This window comes from Macaca nemestrina, chromosome X (genome assembly GCF_043159975.1).
Source record: "Macaca nemestrina isolate mMacNem1 chromosome X, mMacNem.hap1, whole genome shotgun sequence".
Lineage (NCBI taxonomy): Eukaryota > Metazoa > Chordata > Mammalia > Primates > Cercopithecidae > Macaca > Macaca nemestrina.
The window spans coordinates 2,364,703-2,382,801 of record NC_092145.1 but is presented as its reverse complement, the minus strand read 5'-3'; the positions used below and the strand labels follow the sequence as shown (position 1 = coordinate 2,382,801).

The 18,099-nt window shown below is 54.3% G+C and overlaps 1 protein-coding gene and 1 pseudogene across 4 annotated transcripts; both read right to left on the bottom strand.

Annotated features, from left to right (window-relative positions):
- Nucleotides 1–6: 6 nt before the first annotated feature.
- Nucleotides 7–11,735, bottom strand: CCNQ (cyclin Q). Of its 4 annotated transcripts, none has more exons than XM_011716844.2 (5): nucleotides 11,568–11,735; nucleotides 8,660–8,843; nucleotides 6,890–7,022; nucleotides 4,892–5,119; nucleotides 7–532 (listed from the first exon to the last, which is right to left on the bottom strand). In XM_011716844.2, exons 1-5 carry the CDS (start codon nucleotides 11,677–11,679, stop codon nucleotides 443–445), a joined length of 747 nt encoding a protein of 248 aa, XP_011715146.2. In that variant the 5' UTR covers nucleotides 11,680–11,735; the 3' UTR covers nucleotides 7–442. The 4 variants fall into 4 exon arrangements, with proteins under 4 accessions (XP_011715146.2, XP_011715148.2, XP_070944957.1 ...); XM_011716846.2 differs by having other exon boundaries at nucleotides 7–472; XM_071088856.1 differs by having other exon boundaries at nucleotides 11,572–11,689.
- A 5,271-nt stretch (nucleotides 11,736–17,006) lies between these two features.
- Nucleotides 17,007–17,682, bottom strand: LOC105467334 (keratin, type I cytoskeletal 18 pseudogene; annotated as a pseudogene).
- Nucleotides 17,683–18,099: the final 417 nt, after the last annotated feature.

Here is an 18,099-nt window from a genome sequence, read left to right as displayed (position 1 = left end):
TCCCTATTGACTTGCATCACCTTTATTACACAAAATAGATTTCAGCCATGTTGCACATTCATTCTCGCCATGAATCTGGCTTTAAAAAATCCCTAGGGATTCAGTCTCATCGATTTCATGGTTTTCCTTTCATTGATGTCACGCCTCTGTTGTAGTCAGAGTCCTCTCAAAGGACAAAAGCAGATGTGGCTGCCTTGGGTCAGCTCACACAGTGCACTCCCGGCCTGCCCACTGGAGGTGCGGCTCCCATCATCGTCTGGACCGCAACTGCTAGGGACTGTCAAAGCAGCAGCATGCCATCGCCTTCTCCAGTCCTTTTCCAGCAGCAAACCAGTCCTCCCAGCCGGTCCTCTGGGGACCAGCCGTCATGGCGACGTGGTGGCAATGTCCCCAGGCAGCCAACCATCCTGGGCTTCTCTTTGGGCAGGCCTGGGCCAGGGCCTTAGGGGATCTCTGTGTCCATGGTATAAATCTGAATGAGATCAGACACAATATTATCAATGATTGGCTTGGTAAGGTCGTCACTAAACACCTAGAAAGAAGAAGGAAAACAGGTTCCAGTTAGACTCCCTCTGTGTTAAATAAGGTACCTGTCACTAAGCACAGAATCACATTTCATGGGCAGGGGAGGGGCACAGGGACTTGGCTATCCAAGAAGATGGTAGCTCTCCTGCAAAGCCAGTTCAGTTCCAGCCTGTTGAGGCCAATGAAACGCTTCACAAAGCCGAGGACATTCCAGATGGAACAGGCCTTGGTGATCCTCTGACCCAGACAGGAGGGGACCTGTCTGAGGTCATGCAGGGAATTGGTAACACAGCTGGGTCCAGAGCACAGGCTCCTGCCTCCTGCCTGGGACTCCCTCAGGTCTAGGGTCTCTGGGGACACCGGCAAGAGGACAGGGTGGCAGTCCCTGTGCAGCCACAGGCAGACTAAGTACCCGGACCCCATGCCCACCATAACCCAGCCCCTGGGGAGCATGTGGACCCACTCCACAGCCCGGACCACCACATGCAGGAGCACTCGCAAGACGGCAAAGGACATCCTCAGGGCCCATGGCAGGAGGGTTGCAGCCCAGGGCCATGCCACAGGGTGGGGTCTACACCCTGTACCTTCCAAAAGCAGGTCTGGCCTCTGCCCAGCTCCTGGAGAATAACCTCTAGGCCCCTAGAAAATCCCACCCCGTGTGAGCGTCTTGGTTTACTGGACTGCCAGGCGGTCTGTGTTAACCACATCATTTACGGTGAGGGCCTTGGGCCACAGAGTCCCAGCTAGACCTCTGGTGGCTGCAGCCCAAGTAACCAGGGTTGGCCATGCAGGCGCTCCGTGCCTATGCGATCCACCCCCCATGGAAACCCTGGCCGCCACGGCTGGGTGAGCTTCCCTAGTTAGGACTCCATGCATGCTGCCCCACACTGTTGCTGAAAGAAACAGGTGCTGTCGGCACAACTCCCCTGGGCGAGGAGCCACTGAAGCTCATGCCTGGTCTCTCCTGGAGCCTGTCCTGTGCACCCTGAGCCTTCGCTCACCGTGACCTGTGTCCTTTCCTTGTAATAAACCGGAACTCAGAGTGTGACGGCTTTTCTGAGTTCTGAGCCCTCCCAGCACAGCACTGAGCCCCAGGGTGCTCTTTGGGATCCCCATTGATAAGGGAAATAGTAAGCAAAGCAGCAAGACCTTGGTTAGATGCTGCGTCTGTAGCCACCCTGTGCCCAAGCTTGCTGCCTGGGGAACCAATGTACCAATAAGATCAAGGCCTTGGGCCAAGTCAAGGCAAGAAGTGGACCTAAGTCCACCCCTGCTGAATGCTCCCAAAGAACCGTAGGTTCCTCTGTGGCCTACAACCTGAGGTAGGAGATGGTAACCTGGACACCCTCCAAGTCCTGACTCAGGAAGCATAGCTGTCTTACCCTGGGCTCTGGGTGAAAAACAAATACTTCAGAAATGTACACTTGTTTGCTGGGGTCCGTGACCTGTGTGCTCCTGGAGACCCCAAGCTCAGAAGCAATCATTAAAAAGCATGCAGGGGCTGGGCATGGTGGTTCACGCTTATAATCCCAGCACTTTGGGAGGCTGAGGCGGGTGGATCACTGGAGGTCAGGAGTTCCTTGAACCCCGTCTCTACTAAAAATACAAAAATTAGCCGGGTGTGGTGGCAGGCACTTGTAATCCCAGTTACTTGGGAGACTGAGGCAGGAGAATCACTTGAACCAATGAGGCGGAGGCTGTAGTGAGCCGAGATCTCACCACTGCACTCCAGCCTGGGCAACAGAGTGAGACTCTGTCACTTTAAAAAAAAAAAAAAAAAAAAAAAAAAAGGCAGGGCCAAAACGTAGAAGCAGCCTGCGTCCATCCATGGATGAATATGTTAATATCATACAGTCCATGCAGGCCATGAAATATGATTCAGCCATCAAAAGAAAGGACATTCTGAGACAGGGGCTCCAACATTGTGCTCAGTGAAAGGAGCCAGTCACAGAAAGGCACACACTGTGAGGGGCCTCAAAGGAGAGCCATGAACTCTGTAGATGGACAGTGGAAGGGTGGGTGCCAGGGGCTGGGGGGTGGGGAGTTGGGGTTGAACGGGCCAGAGCTTCAGTTTGGGAAGATGAACAAGTTCTGCGGCTGGATGGTGGTGATGGCTGCACAGCACCGTGAATGTGCTTCTGCCCCTGGGCCGCACACTTAAAAATGGTGAACATGGTACAATTTAGGTGATGTGTATGTCATCACAACTAAATATAACAGTCCAGAACAGGTGACAACCCTGGGGCACCTGACAGCCGAAAGGACACAGACCCAAGTCCTAGGAGGAGACACTGCCGGCCTCTGGGGACTTTGCCTTTTTGTGGGCAGTCCATCTGTTTATAAGACAAAGAGCAGCAGTGGCTGGAAAGGGGCAGGTTCTCCTTCTGCTAAGGAACAAGGGGATGGAGGGCACTCAGTGTGGCTCTGGACGTGGAAGTTTCAGCAGCATTGTGTGACGACCTGCATCATTTCTGACACCGCCACCATCCCTGCTCATCTGGCAAGTCAGAGTGCAGGCAAGCTCCTCCAGGGAAGCACATCAAGCTGCCATGCCGAGCCCATGGCAGACAAGTGACAGGAGTCGCTATAAGAAGTGGTGGCCGAGGCCGGGCGCGGTGGCTCACGTCTGTAATCCCAGCACTTTGGGAGGCCGAGGCAGGTGGATCACGAGGTCAGGAGTTCGAGACCATCCTGGCTAACATGGTGAAACCCCCTCTCTACTAAAATTACAAAAAAATTAGCCGGGCGTGGTGGTGTGCGCCTGTAGTCCCAGCTACTTGGGAAGCTGAGGCAGGAGAATGGCGTGAACCCGGGAGGCGGAGCGGAGCTTGCAGTGAGCCAAGATTGTGCCACTGCACTCCAGCCTGGGCGACAGAGCGAGACTCCGTCTCAAAAAAAAAAAAAAAAAAAAAAAAAAAAAGAAGTGGTGGCCGAGAGCACACAAGGAAGAAAGGGTTTCAAAAGCTAGGTTGTGAGCTCCGCAGCACCTGGGTGGGTGAGGCCTCCCAGGGCCCCACTCATCATGAGGGATCAGGCCCTTGCACCCCACCAGCCCATAGGATGCACCTGGATTCCGGAAGCTTCTGGTGCACAGCCCCGAGCTGGGAAGCAAAGGTCAGGTCAAGTTTAGCAACCTTTAAGAAGGGCTGGGTGAACATAAGCTCGCCACCCCACAAAGGGTAACTTCTTCGCAGTCTGAACAACAACTGGGTGAGCTGGGCCGCCAGCAAACAACTTGCTGGTGGAGCTGCTTCCTGGCTGTGCAGGCTCACCTGGGCTCGCACTCCTCTGGGAGGGGTTAAGCATGGGACGCAGGTGGTACCAGCACACCAGGTGAGGTTTATGAGCAAGCGCAGAAGACAGAGCAGAAAGGAAGAGAGATGCAGGATAGCCAGGCAGCCCAGGGCCAGGGCCACACCCACCAGATGTCCCCAGAAGGTGTCTGCCCTCACCAGAGTCCAACCCTGAGCACAAGGCAGCCATGCTATCTGAAAGTCCCTGGCAGCCCGAGCATGGAGCAATACTGTCTGTCCACACAGATGGCCCTGCACCACCTGCACACTGCCTCGGGGACAGGGTGCTTCCAGCCTGCGACTAGGAACACGGGTGCATGGGTTCAAAGACACATGGGCACCTGCTATAGTGCCAGGGTGGCGCGGGAGACGTGGTGGCATGGGGCAGATGAGCTGCCTGGCCTCAGGCGCTCACAGCTGACTGGGGATACGAGATTAGACAATAAACATGCAAAAATCAGCAAGTGCTGTGGTCATCCGCAAGGCACACGGGCCAGGAAAGAGAGGCAGGGGCGCCTCTATGCAGAACAGCAGCGGCCACCTGGAAAGCTGTCCGCTGGGCAGGCCTACAGAGTTCTACCATCCATCCCTCCAGGATCTACCTACTAATACCTATCAGTCACCCGCCACCCTGCCCATCAGCTCTCTCACCCATCCACCTAGGTGTCTGTCAACTAGCCAGCTAGCTGTCACCTACCTAGTCACCCAGCCCTCTCCATAAAGCACCCCAGATGTTTCTGATGGGAAGCCAGGTTTGGTAACCTGTGACCACACTCAAGTTCCCACTCAATTCAGTAAAAGTGGTTCTCCGCTGGGGCAACCCGCCTCCCGGGACACTGGCGACATCTCGGTGGAGGCTAGCACTCTTGTTCAACATCCAGGATCCCTAAATGGCAACTGTGCTGAGGGAGAGCCTGGCCCAGGCCATCAACAGGGCGCTCTGAAGCTTCCATGCTCCCCAGCAGCCCATATCTTTCTTCATGGATAATTAATAGAAAGAATTTGGTGAGCACTGCAATACAGACTTCCAGAGGGAAAGGGGGCACGTCCGGTATGCCAAGCAGCCACCTCACCTGCCACCATGGCTTCTCAGCCTCGACTTCGGCGGGCACTTCAACTCCGTAGACCTGCAGGGCCAGGTAGAGCACTGCCACGGCGATGTGCTGGGCCTGGAAGCGGAGGCACAGCCCCCCGTGGTAGCTGTCCCGCAGCAGGGCCCAGGCAGTGACGGCAACAGGGGTCCGCTGCCAGCTGTGGCGGTTCAGCCAGTTCTTGAGGGAAACCAGGTAGTGGAGCAGATACTGCAAAGACACATGCATCAGCCTTTGATCCCACCAGCTGCTCTCCTCATGCTGACATAATCGTATCAGCACCTGCACCAACCCTCCAGCGGCTTCCATGTCCCTTAGGAAGAAGCCCCAAGGCCTTCTGCTGGCCCCATCTCCTGCCCCCTCCCATCCCGCCTTCCAGCGCACCCTGTCTAGGGCCTTCACACTCATGGAGCTGTCTGCCTGAAACCACCTCACCATATGCACCTGCCCACTCTCATCCTCCAGACCCAGCTCTAGGGAAACCTATGAGGGCCACCCCCACCGCAGTCCCTCTCAACCACAGGGCCCGCTCTGGCCACCATGAAATTCCTCGGGGCCTGGTGCTCCGGAAAGCACCCTCTTCATGGGCAGAACAGAGGGTGCTGCTCCCCATGCATCTGGCCTGCTGCCAAGGGCACATGCTGTCCTCAGCCACAACATCCAAATGACCTCCCAGCCCAGCTGCCAGCTCCTGCTCTCAGAACAGACATTTTGCCGGAACCTCACACAATAAGACAGATGCTGCAAGCTCTCTGGACAGTCTGGAACACACATGTGTGTGTGACCCCAGCACACCATGCAGGAGGAATACATAGGTTACTTTCCGCCCCAGCCTTGACTGGAAGGAGGGGAAGGGGCTGGCAGGCTCCCAGCCACACCAAGCTATCAGTTTCCCATCTGGGCACAGATCACACACCCCCCGAGGTCTGAGTGCTGCTCTTTCCTAAGCCTTGTCGCCTTGACAGCTCCACCCTGCAGCCACCGGGGCATCTCCCACCTTCCCCCAGGATGCTCACCAAGCATTCTGCCCACTAAGACACTACTGTGCAGAAATCCCAGACCAGGGCTTTCCAGATACTAAGGTAGGAGTGTGGAAGGCTGGAGGCAAGATTATAAAGGCAACACGAAGGGCTTGTGCAGCTGGAACTGTCTCTCACCTTGGCTGTGGTGGTAGGTCTGTGAACGGAGACGTGATAAAATGGAACAAAAAAAATACACAAAGGAATACAAGTGGAAGTAAGGATGCCAGTGGACTGTGTCAGTGTTGACATCCTGGCTGTGTTCCCCTTAGGGGAGACTGGGCCAAGGGTACATGTCACAACTGTGTGGGAATCTACAATGATCTCAGTAAGAGTTTTGATGAAAAAGAATGAAACTCCTAGCCCAGAGCCCCAAACCACAACTCCTTCATCTCTGTCTCCAGCCAGCCTTCTGAGCTGCCCGTGCGTGGGGCTGCGGTGCCCAGAGCATCGTGTGCCAGTCGCCTTAGCGTTTCGCTTTTCCCTTTTGCTGCTGTTTGAAATGGTTCTTCTGTTGAGACTCACACGTTCCTAGATGGCTTCCTAAGCACAGCGGAGCTGGATGCATGCTCCGAGGCATCACAGCATCTCCTGGGGACGGGGACTCTGGCTGGTCACGAAACCAGCCTGCTTCCCCAAGGCCCAGCGTGCATACCATCTATATGGGCCACAGGAGCTGCGACAGCTTCAGCGGGCCACATGGACCTCACCCACAGGTGAGCAGGCAGAAAGGCAGAAGCTGAAATGAGATTTGGCTGAGAAAACCCACAGGAGTGGGACAGGAGAGGCCAGGCAGCCAACCCAGCCACAAACACGGAGCGGGGGGACCCAGTTCCCAGCCGCAGCCCTGCTCTCCTTCTGTGCTGAGCTCTCGAGTATGAGATGGGATGCACTTTTGGGATAAAGAACAAAGACCATGGCTTGAGCCTCCCCAAACAGGCACCAATTCCCTAGCATGTACCTTGTGTGGATGCTGGAAGGAGACCTGGAAGCGCAGAACTCTCAGCATGAGAAGCTCACACTGCACAATGCTGTCCCGGAGCTCCCAGAAGCGGGAGTCCAATTCCAGGGGCTCACCGCTTGGGTTAAAGTACCTGCACAGAGAAATGGCAATGCTTCAGCAGCCAGTGCAGTCTCCCCTGAGCACTGGATGGCTCAAATTGCTTAAGTCACACAATGTCCAGATGCAAACTACATTGTCCATCTGCAGATTAATGTAGGGTCATTTTATTTGTGTTTTTATACAAAAATTCTTCATCTCCACATCTAGTGTACAGAATGAAAACAGTAACCAACAGAGGAAAGAAGCCAGGTCCTAGTTTTAGCCAGATGGGCTGTCTGCTATCATTCAGCAAAATGTCAAGTGCAAAGACTGGCTGTTGGCGATGGCTCCAGAGGAACCGGAAGCTTGAGCATGCCAAGTCGGTTGTGCTTCCTGTTATATTCAGCCTGGCAGTAGGGAATCTTCATCACCTGAGGTGGCAATGCCCAGGGCTCTCACTCTGGGCCCAGGGAACGTATTTTTTTATCTTATTTTTATTTTTTATTTTTTATTTATTTATTTATTTTGAGACGGAGTCTCACTCTGTCGCCCAGGCTGGAGTGCAGTGGCGCGATCTCGGCTCACTGCAAGCTCCGCCTCCCGAGTTCACGCCATTCTCCTGCCTCAGCCTCCTGAGTAGCTGGGACTACAGGCACCCGCCGCCACGCCCAGCTAATTTTTTGCATTTTTAGTAGAGACCGGGTTTCCCCGTGTTAGCCAGGATGGTCTCGATCTCCCGACCTCGTGATCCACCCGCCTTGGCCTCCCAAAGTGCTGGGATTACAGGCATGAGCCACCGCGCCCGGCCTTATTTTTTATTCTTTGAGACAAGGTCTTGCTCTGTCTTTCAGGCTAGAGTACAGTGGTGTAGTCACAGCTCACTGCAGCCTTGACCTCCTGGGCTCAAGCGATCCTCCTGCCTCAGCCACCCGAGCAACTGGAACCACAGGCATGCACCACCACACCCGGCTAATTTTTGTATTTTTGGTAGAGACAAGGTTTCACCATGTTGGCCAGGCTGGTCTTGAACTCCTGGACTCAAGCGATCCACCCGCCTCGGCCTCCCGAAGTGTTGGGATTATAGGCATGAGCCACCATGTCCAGCCATCCAAGAAAGATATTTAAGCCTCTCATGGGAATGAGGTACTCCAAAAAGTGAACATTTCTCAGTTTTATATTTCCCAGACCGTTTTTCCTTCGCCTTGGCGAAGACCCTGCATCCTGCCCCAGGAGGAACACACCTGCTTGGGCCGGCTGTGCCATGCCCATGCCCACACCCACAGCAGGGCGAGGCCCCTAAGCAACTGGGACCCACCACCTGGCTGGGTCTGTACCCTCCTGATGCAGGCAAGCTCTTCTGCATGCAGCCATCCCTGTCTAAGACTTCAACAGAATCTTCTTTGACATGCCTCTCCAAGCTCCCCCTGCTCAAGCCCCACCTCTACCCTCCATCCAGCTTTCCAGGCTCCCCATAATCTGGCCCAGCTTTTCTCTCACAGACCCCACTGGCCTCTGACATCAGGCTCCTTCCCACGTTTGCTGCTAGTGTTTCTGGCCCTGGTTCAAGGCCATCCAGGTACTTCGTTCCAAGCTCCATTGCTGGCACCTGGTGGGCAGGGCCCCGTAGGAGCCTTCCCTACCCTTCCCCCCCACCGCGTGGACACCAGGAGCCCATCCAAATGCCATTACCTGTTGGACACATTGATGATGTCACGAGTCCGCAGGTGCTGCTCTTCCACTTTGCCAGCCAAGTAAATGGAAGACATGGCAATCAGGTAAGGGTCATAGGCATCCAGGTTGGTCTCACAGAAGAACTTATGGTAAATGGTGCAAGCAGTGGCAATGGGAATGGACCGCATCCCTAGCTTGACACCTGCAGAGAGAAAGCAGGCAAGAGAGGACTTCAGTCCAGCGCTGGTTCACTACTCCAGTGAGGGAAGCCACTGGAATGGGCCCTAGCAGGTACAACCCTTCTTGGACAAGGCTAAGAGCTTCCAGCAGAGCCAGTGGCTCCTGCCGGGTCTCTCACTGGGCTCTTAGACTCCAGTGGATGACCCAAGCCCCTAGGGACGGTGTTCAAATGCAAACTTCCCCTTCTGTAGGTCTGCAGCTCTGAGATTCTGCACTTGTGACAAGCCCCAGGTCATGCCCATGTCAGGGGTCTGTAGACCAGGCTCTGGGAAACAAGGGTTCCAAGAACTGCTCAGTTAGCAACTGGCATAGCAGCTTCTGCAAAACCCTAGGAAAGGACCATATGCTGTTGTGTGTCTGGGTTCACCTTAGCAAGCCGCTAGCTAGAAGTCACCCAACCCACAGCTACGACGACAGAAGAGAAACGGCCTCGTGGGTACCACAAGTCCTGAAGTCACAGTGAAAGATTATACTGAGCACTGGTTTCATAGTTCACAGGTTAGAAGAGGTGAGCAAAGCAAGCAGCGTGACTGCCAAGAGTAACCACTCGCATTACAGAGAAAAAGCAATGTTTATGGCCACGGCCAGGCACGGGGGAAGGACACCAACACGTTGAAAAGTAGGCTGGGCATGCTGATTTACGCCTGTAATCCCAGCACTTTGGGAGGCTAAAGCAGGAGGACTGCTTGAGCCCAGGAATTTGAGATCGGCCTGGGCAACAGAGTGAGACCCTGTCTCTACAAAAAAAAAAAAAAAGAAAAGAAAAAAAATTTTAAGGTTAACAAAACTCAAAACACCAGAACACAACTCAGTGGATTCACTTAGGGGTTAAAGCCCATCCCCAGCCCATTCCTGAATGGCTCCTAAGAAAATCACTGCCCTGGTGCACAGAACCAAAACAAATTCACAACAACCAGGGTTCACAAGAGGTTAAATGACATCCACTAGGCCAAAACAGGAAGGTGGAGAACAACCAACAATCAACCATGAAATGACAGCTAGTGTCCTCTGCCTAAGAAGGTAGATCAGTTCCCTAGGGCTACTGCAACAAATCACCACAAATTCAGTCACTTAAACAACACACATTTATACTCTCCTGATCCTGGAGGTCAGAAGTCCAAAACAAGCCTAGAAGGCTAAGATCAACGTCTTAACAGGGCTGGCTCCTTCTGGAGGCTCCATGGGAGAAATCTGTTTCCTTGCCTTTTCTAGCTTCTAGAGGAGGGCTGCATTCCTTGGTTGCTGGCCCCTTCCTCCATCTTCCAAACCTCTAACTCTGCTTCTGTCCTCATGTGGCCTTCTCTGATGGTAACTCCTCCTGCCTTTCCCTTATAAGGATGGTTACATCCAAATAATCTAGGATGATCTCCCATCTTAGGGTCTTTAACCACATCTTCAAAGTCTCTTTTGCTATATAAGATGACATTCACAGGTTCCAGGGATTAGGACAGGGACATCTTTGGGAAATCAATATTTAGCCTCCTACAAAGAGCAAAGGTTTATGCAATACATTTTATAAAGAAGTCCCTCAGAAGGTCTAAACTTGTTATATAGAGACAATTCCTACCTGGGACCCCTCATTCCAGGAGATGCCAGATAAGGTTCTGTTACTGACATGACCTTCCAAGCCTTGTTTTACAGAGCAAAGCCCAATTTACATGGACCCTCCGAGCAGATGGTAGCAGATGAGGTGTCACTGCTATCCTTCCCTAATAATAACATTGCAACTCTTCTTGCAAATTACAGTACATTTACATATCACTGGGATGAACAGTCCTGCAGCATTCCTCAGACTCTCTGTCCACCTTGAGTAAAAGTATATCTGCCCAACCCTTCTCCCCCAAGCAGTAAAGGTAGGAAATAACTATCCACCAACTAACAGTATCTCCTATCAAGACACTGTTGATGGGCCGGACGAGGTAGCTCACGCCTGTAATCCCAGCACTTTGGGAGGCCAAGGCAGGTGGATCACCTGAGGCCAGGAGTTCAAGAGCAGCCTGGCCAACATAGTGAAACCCCATCTCTACTAAAACTACAAACATTAGCCGGGCGCGGTGGCACATACCTGTAATTCCAGCTACTCAGAGGCTGAGGAAGGAGAACTGCTTTAGTCCAGGAGACGGAGGTTGCAGTGAGCCGAGATCACGCCACTGCACTCCAACCTGGCCAACAGAGCGAGACTCCGTCTCAAAAACAAAACAAAACAAAATAAAACACTATTGATGGCTGGATGGAAATGCGGAGCCCAACACTATTGTGGATATCCTGGCAGGGTTCGGAACAGGAACTGCATGCAGCCTACGTCCTCGGAGTGACAGGAAACCCCGGACAGCCTTCTCCAAAAGGCTCCGCGAGACCAAGCGCCAGTGCAGGCCCGCGGGTGCGGCAGAAGGCGTGGCGCACTGCGCAGAGCTGCAGGTGCCCGGGCTGGTCCCCGCCTCGCTGGAGGCCCGACCCGGCCACGTCCTCTCCTAGGGCCTGCACACCGGTTCACGCAATGGGGACACATCGCGGCTCACTGCTCAGCACACCGGGCGCGGCGCAAAGGCGGAGGTCCTCAGCCCCGAGCCGGGCTTCCCGGCCTCTGTAAGGTGAGCACTCCGGAAGCCCGGCCTGGCCAGCCGCGCCCGCTCCGCGAAGCGGGTCCCGGCGCCGCCTGCCCCGGCCTGCCCCTGGCCGCGGTTACCTGCCTCCATGATGAACCTCGCCACTAGGAAGTGCACCCTGGCTTCGGGCGCCGGCTGCCCCTCAGGGCCCCGCGCTGCGGGCCCCCCTCCGCCGCCCTCCGGGGCTTCCATGAGGCCCTGCGGCCCCGGCGGAAGGAGAGGCGGCTCCGGCGCGCAGACGCTGGCAAAGCCGAGGGGGTGCTCGGGGCGGGTACGGCCGCCCCACCCGTCTGCGTCCCGCCCCGCCGCTCCTCCGCCCCGCCCCGCAGGGCCAGCACCCAAGAGTGAGCGCGCGCCTGCGCCACAGAGGCTGCCTGGCCGCGCGCGCAGGCGCAGGCGCAGGCGCAGGCGCAGAGGCCGACACCACCGGGCGGCTAGCGAGTGGCGACCCACTAGACGTCTCGAGCCCCGCCTCTGGGAGACGCAGGCTCCTCCCCGCGGAGCGAGAGTCCGCGGAGCTGCTCTCAGACCCGCGGGAGGTCACCTCCGGTCACTCGAGCCGCAAATCCCCGCGGTCCGAAGAAGGTGTAGCCCCGGGCTGGCGGCCCAACATGGCTTAGGCCAGGAACAGCCGGCAGCGCCCGCCAAGCCCTGGGCTAGAGACGCCTGCGGGAGTTCACGTGGAGGCGCCGGTGTCTGAGGTCTGAGAAGGCAGCGGCCACCGGAAAAGGTGCTAGTGTTTGCAAACCTCGATCCACCGACACCCCAAGGAAATGCTGTGCACAAAATTCCAAGGGGGCCTTTTCCAATAGACGCATGAACGGTGTTTGTGTCTGGATCGTCCAGCCTCCTGGGATCGATTGGGAATCTAGCTTCTGCTTGCCTTTCCAGCGCTACGCACAGTAGGAGCCTAATAAATGTTTGTTGAATACATGTTGAATATCGAACTCATGTATTTACCATCCCATTTTTCATTCGTGCCTTCCACAAGCAGGAAATGGCGCATCAGGCTTTAGGGACATAGAACCCCAAAAGGACTCCCAAGCTAGTGACAGTCACTTGAGCCATTCTGATACATTCAGATCATTGCTACAATTTCAGACAGCTGGCAATATGGAGAGGCAACAGCTACTACTCCCTAAACCCTTCTACCCAGGCGCCTTGATCTCCGGATGATGTGGAAGTCTCCACCTCTTACCCCCACCCCACACACCCAGTCCGGCCTGGGTCTCCTTCCTCAGCACCTCCTGCCTCCACCAGGCTCCCCAAGTCCTCTCCATCGCAGCTGGGTTAGTTTCCTGGGGCTACTGTAACAAATGACCACAAATTGGGTTGCTAAAAACACCAGAAGTATATCCTCTCTCAATTCTGGAGGCCAGACACCTGAAATGGAGGTGACACCAGGGCTTTGCTCCCTCAAAGGCTCTGGCAGAGGATCAGTTCTTCCTTGCTCTTCCAGCTTCTGCAGCCTGAGTTCTTCCTGGGCTTGTGGCCCCATCACTCCAATCTCTGCCTCCATCTTTACATGGCCTTCTCCCTGTCTTCTCTTCTCTTATAAGCACATCTGTCACTGGATTAGGGCCCACCTAGATAATCCAGGAGGAGCTCATCTTGACATCCTTATCTTCATTACATCTTGCAAAGGTCCTTCTAAATAAGGTTACAGTCACAAGGATTAGGACATGGACACACCTTTTGGGGGCTGCCATTCAGCCCACAATAGCAGCCGCCGGAGCCAGCTTTCTAAACGGCGAGGCTCAACAGGTCCTGCCCTGCCTGGCACCCTCCGGGGTCCCTTCACCCTCAGGAGAAAATGTGGGGCCTTGGCCTCACATGCTGGTCCTTGCAGAGTCACCCTGTCAACTGACCGGCCTCAGATCTCACCACTTTGCCTCATGGCAGAGACCTTTGGCAGGTCCCCTAAAGGTTACGGCCTCCCAGCTGAACGTCTCTGCACATATTCTGCCTGGTGAAGGAATTACTGCTCCACTTCCATCACCCAGCTTGCTTTTGTCTATGTGCACAGGTGTGCACGTGTGTGTGCATATGTGTGCGTGTGTGAACTGACTCAGGGTCCCCAGCTCCCGGTGCTGCTGACACCTGCCATACCTTGAGCACTGTGTCTGTCCCCAAGCTGTGAGCAGCCCCACCCTCTCCCCAGCCCAAGGCTGAAACCTGGGCAATGCCCAGAGGGCCCACCTTGCCTCAGCCCCGTTGGTGGAGGCCAGGTCCTGCGTTCCTCCAGACAGTGCCCTGGGCTGGACCAGCCACAGCTAGATCTAGAAGGCTCAAGCCCATGTTCCCTAAAGCAGCTATGGGCCTTGGAGAATCAGGCCGCTGCCTCTCAGCTTCCCCTACCACCACGTCTGTGCACACTACACACACCCCCCCATACACATGCATCACACATTCCCCCCACATACACACATGCACATATGCGAACACCCCAAATCATACAGTGCTTCCCTCTGGCCCCTGGTGGCCCGCCCATCCTCTAGGCGCAGCTCGAACTCCTCCTTCTGCTCTGGGCCTTATGTGCTGAGAAGAGTCCCAGCTCAGCTAGTATAAAGGTGCCTGGGAATGTGAGCCGAGGGAATGACTCAATGAACGCGAAGTTTAAAGCCCTGGGTCACCTCGGCGCAGTGGTTGATAAATGAATAATTCACTAGCCACCAACTGGAGCCAGCAAACCTTTAGGCAGCACCTCCTCTCCCACTGGCAAGCCTGTCCCCATTGTCCCAAATGTGGCATACCCCGTCTCATCTCCCCTGGCTCAGATGGTGAGTTCCTCGAGGGCTGAAGCCTGGTTCGCGACCCCAGGCTTGGCCCTGGGGCTGCCAGTCACCATCAGAAACACGATTCTGTAATATTTGCCAGCGCTTCCTTAGCTAATCCTCACCATGTGCCCATACATTGATTAAATCACAGCCTTTCCCTCACAATAGCACTATTATGGAAAAGAGTGAGTGACTCATTTCAAGGAATAGGACTCGGTCTGAAGATCAAAGGATGAGGCAGAGAAAGAGGGAAGAGGCATTTGGGGTCCAGAAGAGAGGCTGTGCACAGGCAGGGCCATGGGAAAGCCTGGGTGGTCTTCAAAAAGCCGAGGCAATTTCCAAAGCACCTAACCTGCCCAGGTCTTCATCCTGGCAGCCTCATCAAAGTCCAGGCCTACTACTTGTCTTTAGAAACTCCTCACTGCCTGGGAACCTCCTGCCATAGTCACTTATCCACTGTGCCATCCGAGCCAGCTCCCTCTCACCATCGGCAAGATCCACAGCCTCCATCTCTGTTCTCCCTCCCCGCTCCCCACTGCCTACCCACCCTTCATCTTTTTATTTATTGATTGATTGAGACAGAATCTCGCTCTGCCGCCCAAGCTGGAGTGCAGTAGCATGATCTTGGCTCACTGCAACCTCCACCTCCCGGGTTCAAGTGATACTCCTGCCTCAGCCTCCTGAGTAGCTGGCATTACAGGCCACGTGCGCCACCACACCCAGCTAATTTTTGGTATTTTTAGTAGAGACGGGGTTTCACCACGTTGGCCAGGCTGGTCTCGAACTCCTGACCTCAGGTGATTCGCCTGCCTCGGCCTCCCAAAGTGCTGAGATTACAGGTGTGAGCCACAAAGCCTGGTCAGATGATGACTTTTTGGTGAATCTACTGCCTGGTATTATTTTCTTTTTCAGAGACTCGAGTAACCAGGAGCTCAGTAGAGTAATTGAGCAATCTCTAAGCACGCACGGGATCTTGGGTGTGACCAAGTTGGACCTAGGGAGAAGTGCTGCCAGTCGGGCATGAGGGCTGGAAAATCTACCCCAGCAATAGATGTGCGGGAGACTAAAACCAGATGAGTGGGTGCCAGGGCCAGGAAGAGATCACAGGGAGTGACTGCTGATGGAGACAGGGGTGACAAGGCTGTTCTGGAATTAGATAGTGGTGACGGTGGCACAACTCTGTGAATACATTAAAAGGCCATTGAATTGTATGCTTTAAATGGGTGAATTTTATGGTACGTGAATTATATCTGAGTAAATCCATTATTTTTTAAAACTACCACATGCAATCGTGCCACTGAGGACAAAATCTTCTTATGGGGAGAAGGGTTTCACACGGAAGAGCTGGGAGACTGGCCAGCAAAGAAAGTCGGAGGGCAGAGCAGCTGGAAGAAGTGGGCAACGTTACGGAGCCAGGAAGCTCTCAGAAGGGCCAAGTGAAGGCAAGGACCTGAGAAACCCAGGGTGTCAGCAGGACAGCCACAGCGAGGGTGGGTGGCCGGGCTGTCCCGGGACTCCTGATAGCCCAGGGACGACTCCTGATAGCAAGGAGGTGGTGCGGGAGGGGACCAGAGTGGGGTGTACCCTCAAAGTCCTGCAACGAGGTCAGCGAGGTCACCTCTGAAACAAGGCTCCACTGCGATGGTTGGAGATGGAGGATCCTCGTTGTGGGGTGCACAGCAGCCAGAGTGGGAGCTGATGGAAAGACCTTGGCCTGAAATCCGTCTCCTAGGCAGCCCCTGAGCCCCTCCTGTGATGAACGGCTGGCTCCCTGGCTCAGGTGGGTGAAGGCTCCTGCAGCAGGAGGCACCTTGTGGAAGCTCCTGTCCCGCAACCCCATGGGGACTCCACTCACAGCCACTGGTCCCACTGTGACCCTCTCGCTGGAGCAAAGCAGGAAAGTCACTGGCAAATGATTTGCAGTTCCATTCTCATACACAGAGAACTCTAGAAGTTTCCACCTGCCCCAAAGAGCAACATTATGCTTTTACTATCCTCCCCCTAGGACACTTCAGCTCTCCGGCTCCATGCCACAGTCTGTCTCCAGGGACCTTGATCTCGCTGTCCCTCACATGTCACACAGGTCCACTCTATCCATGACAACATGCTGACAGGATCTGGGGATCAGGAGCAAGTGGCTGAGGAAGGGAGGGAGGGTAAAGGTCAAGGTATCAGGGAGAGAGGAGTGAGGCCTGTCTATGAGTTACTCAATTGTCATGCATTAATGGGGCCCTAAATGTGTTATTTTCCTAGGGGGTATTTGTACAAAAGCATCAAAGTGAAGATGTATTTGTTTCCCGTTCATGGCCCGCCCCCCCACCACCCCATTTCCTGTGGCTGCCGTAACAAAGTAACACAACAGAAATGCGCTCTCTTGCAGCTCTGGAGGCCAGAAGCCTAAGATCCTGGTGTCTGCAGGACCCTGTTCCCTCCTCTGGAGGCTCTGGGGGAGGCTCCTTCTTGCCTCTCCCAGTTCCTGGGGAATCTGGGTGTCCCTTGGCTTGTGATGACACCGCTCTATTCTCTGTGAATCCACGTGGCCTTCTCCTCTGTGTTTGTGACTTCTTTTCTCTTATAAGGACACCTGTCATTGGATTTAGGGCCCTAATCCAGATGATCTCATCTCGAGATCCTTAACTTAAGCACATCTGCACAGACACTTTTTCCAAATAAGGTTCCATTCACTGAGTTCAGAGGGTTTGTTTGTTTGTTTGTTTGTTTTTGAGATGGAGTCTCACTCTGTCACTGCATGGTGACCACTCTGGTGGCATCCTCAATCTGCTGAGACCAGTACTTGTCCAGTTCCTCTTGTTTCTTCCAAGCCAGCTTGTCATATTGGGCCCGGATGTCTGCCATGATCTTGGCGAGGTCCTGAGATTTGGGGATCTACCTCCACGGTCAACTCAGAGCTGGCAATCTGGGTTTGTAGGCCTTTTACTTCCTCTTCGTGATTCTTCTTCATGAAGAGCAGCTCCTCCTTGAGGGCCTCGATCTCTGTCTCCAGCTGCAGCCAAGTGACATTGGTGTCATCAATGACCTTGCAAAACCCATGGATGTCGTTCTCCACAGACTGGCGCATGGCCAGCTCTGTCTCATACTTGACTCTAAAGTCATTAGCAGCAAGACGGGCACTGTCGATCTGCAGAACAACACGGGTATTTTCCACAGTATTTGCAGAGATCTGAGCCCTCAGGTCCTCCATGGTCTTGAAGTAATAGCTGCAGCCTCTGTCCTGGGGTCCCTTCTTCTCCAGGTGCTTCCGGATTTTGCTCTCCAGCTTCTGGTTCTCAGTCTCCAGGCTCCTCACTCTGCCCAGGTAGGAGGCCAGGCGGTCGTTCAGACTTTGCATGGTCTCCTTCTTGTTCTGAATGCCTCCCATTCTTGTCAGACCCCTGGCCATCCCTGTGGCCAGGCCGCAGACCCCATGCCGCCCTGGAAGCTGGTGGAGCAGGACATGGAGATCCGGGAACCAGAGGCCCCAGCACCTGCATAGATGCTAGCCACACTGCTGACCAGCCAGGCACCATAGCTGGGCACCTGGACAGAGCCCAGGGACTGGTAGTTGGTGGAGAAGGTGGAACAAGTGGTGAAGCTCACACTGTCCGTGGAGGAGAGCAAGAGGACAGGACTCGAGCTTTGCCGGCAACCAAGATGACAATACTCTCTAAATTGATCTACAAATTCAATGGAATCCTTATCAAAATCCCAGTTGGCTTAAATTAAGAAAGAAAGAAAGAAAGAAAGAAAGAAAGAAAGAAAGAAAGAAAGAAAGAAAGAAAGAAAGAAAGAAAGAGAAAATCAGTCCTAGCTGACTTTTGTGCAGAAATTGACAAGC

Excerpts from the sequence above, each read along its gene's own strand:
- CCNQ (XM_011716844.2), bottom strand. The coding sequence starts at position 11,679 with ATGGAAGCCCCGGAGGGCGGCGGAGGGGGGCCCGCAGCGCGGGGCCCT. Across the intron at positions 8,844-11,567 it reads GAGGTTCATCATGGAGGCAG|GTGTCAAGCTAGGGATGCGG; the intron begins GTAACCGCGGCC and ends TTCTCTCTGCAG. Across the intron at positions 533-4,891 it reads CTGAGAAGCCATGGTGGCAG|GTGTTTAGTGACGACCTTAC; the intron begins GTGAGGTGGCTG and ends TCTTCTTTCTAG.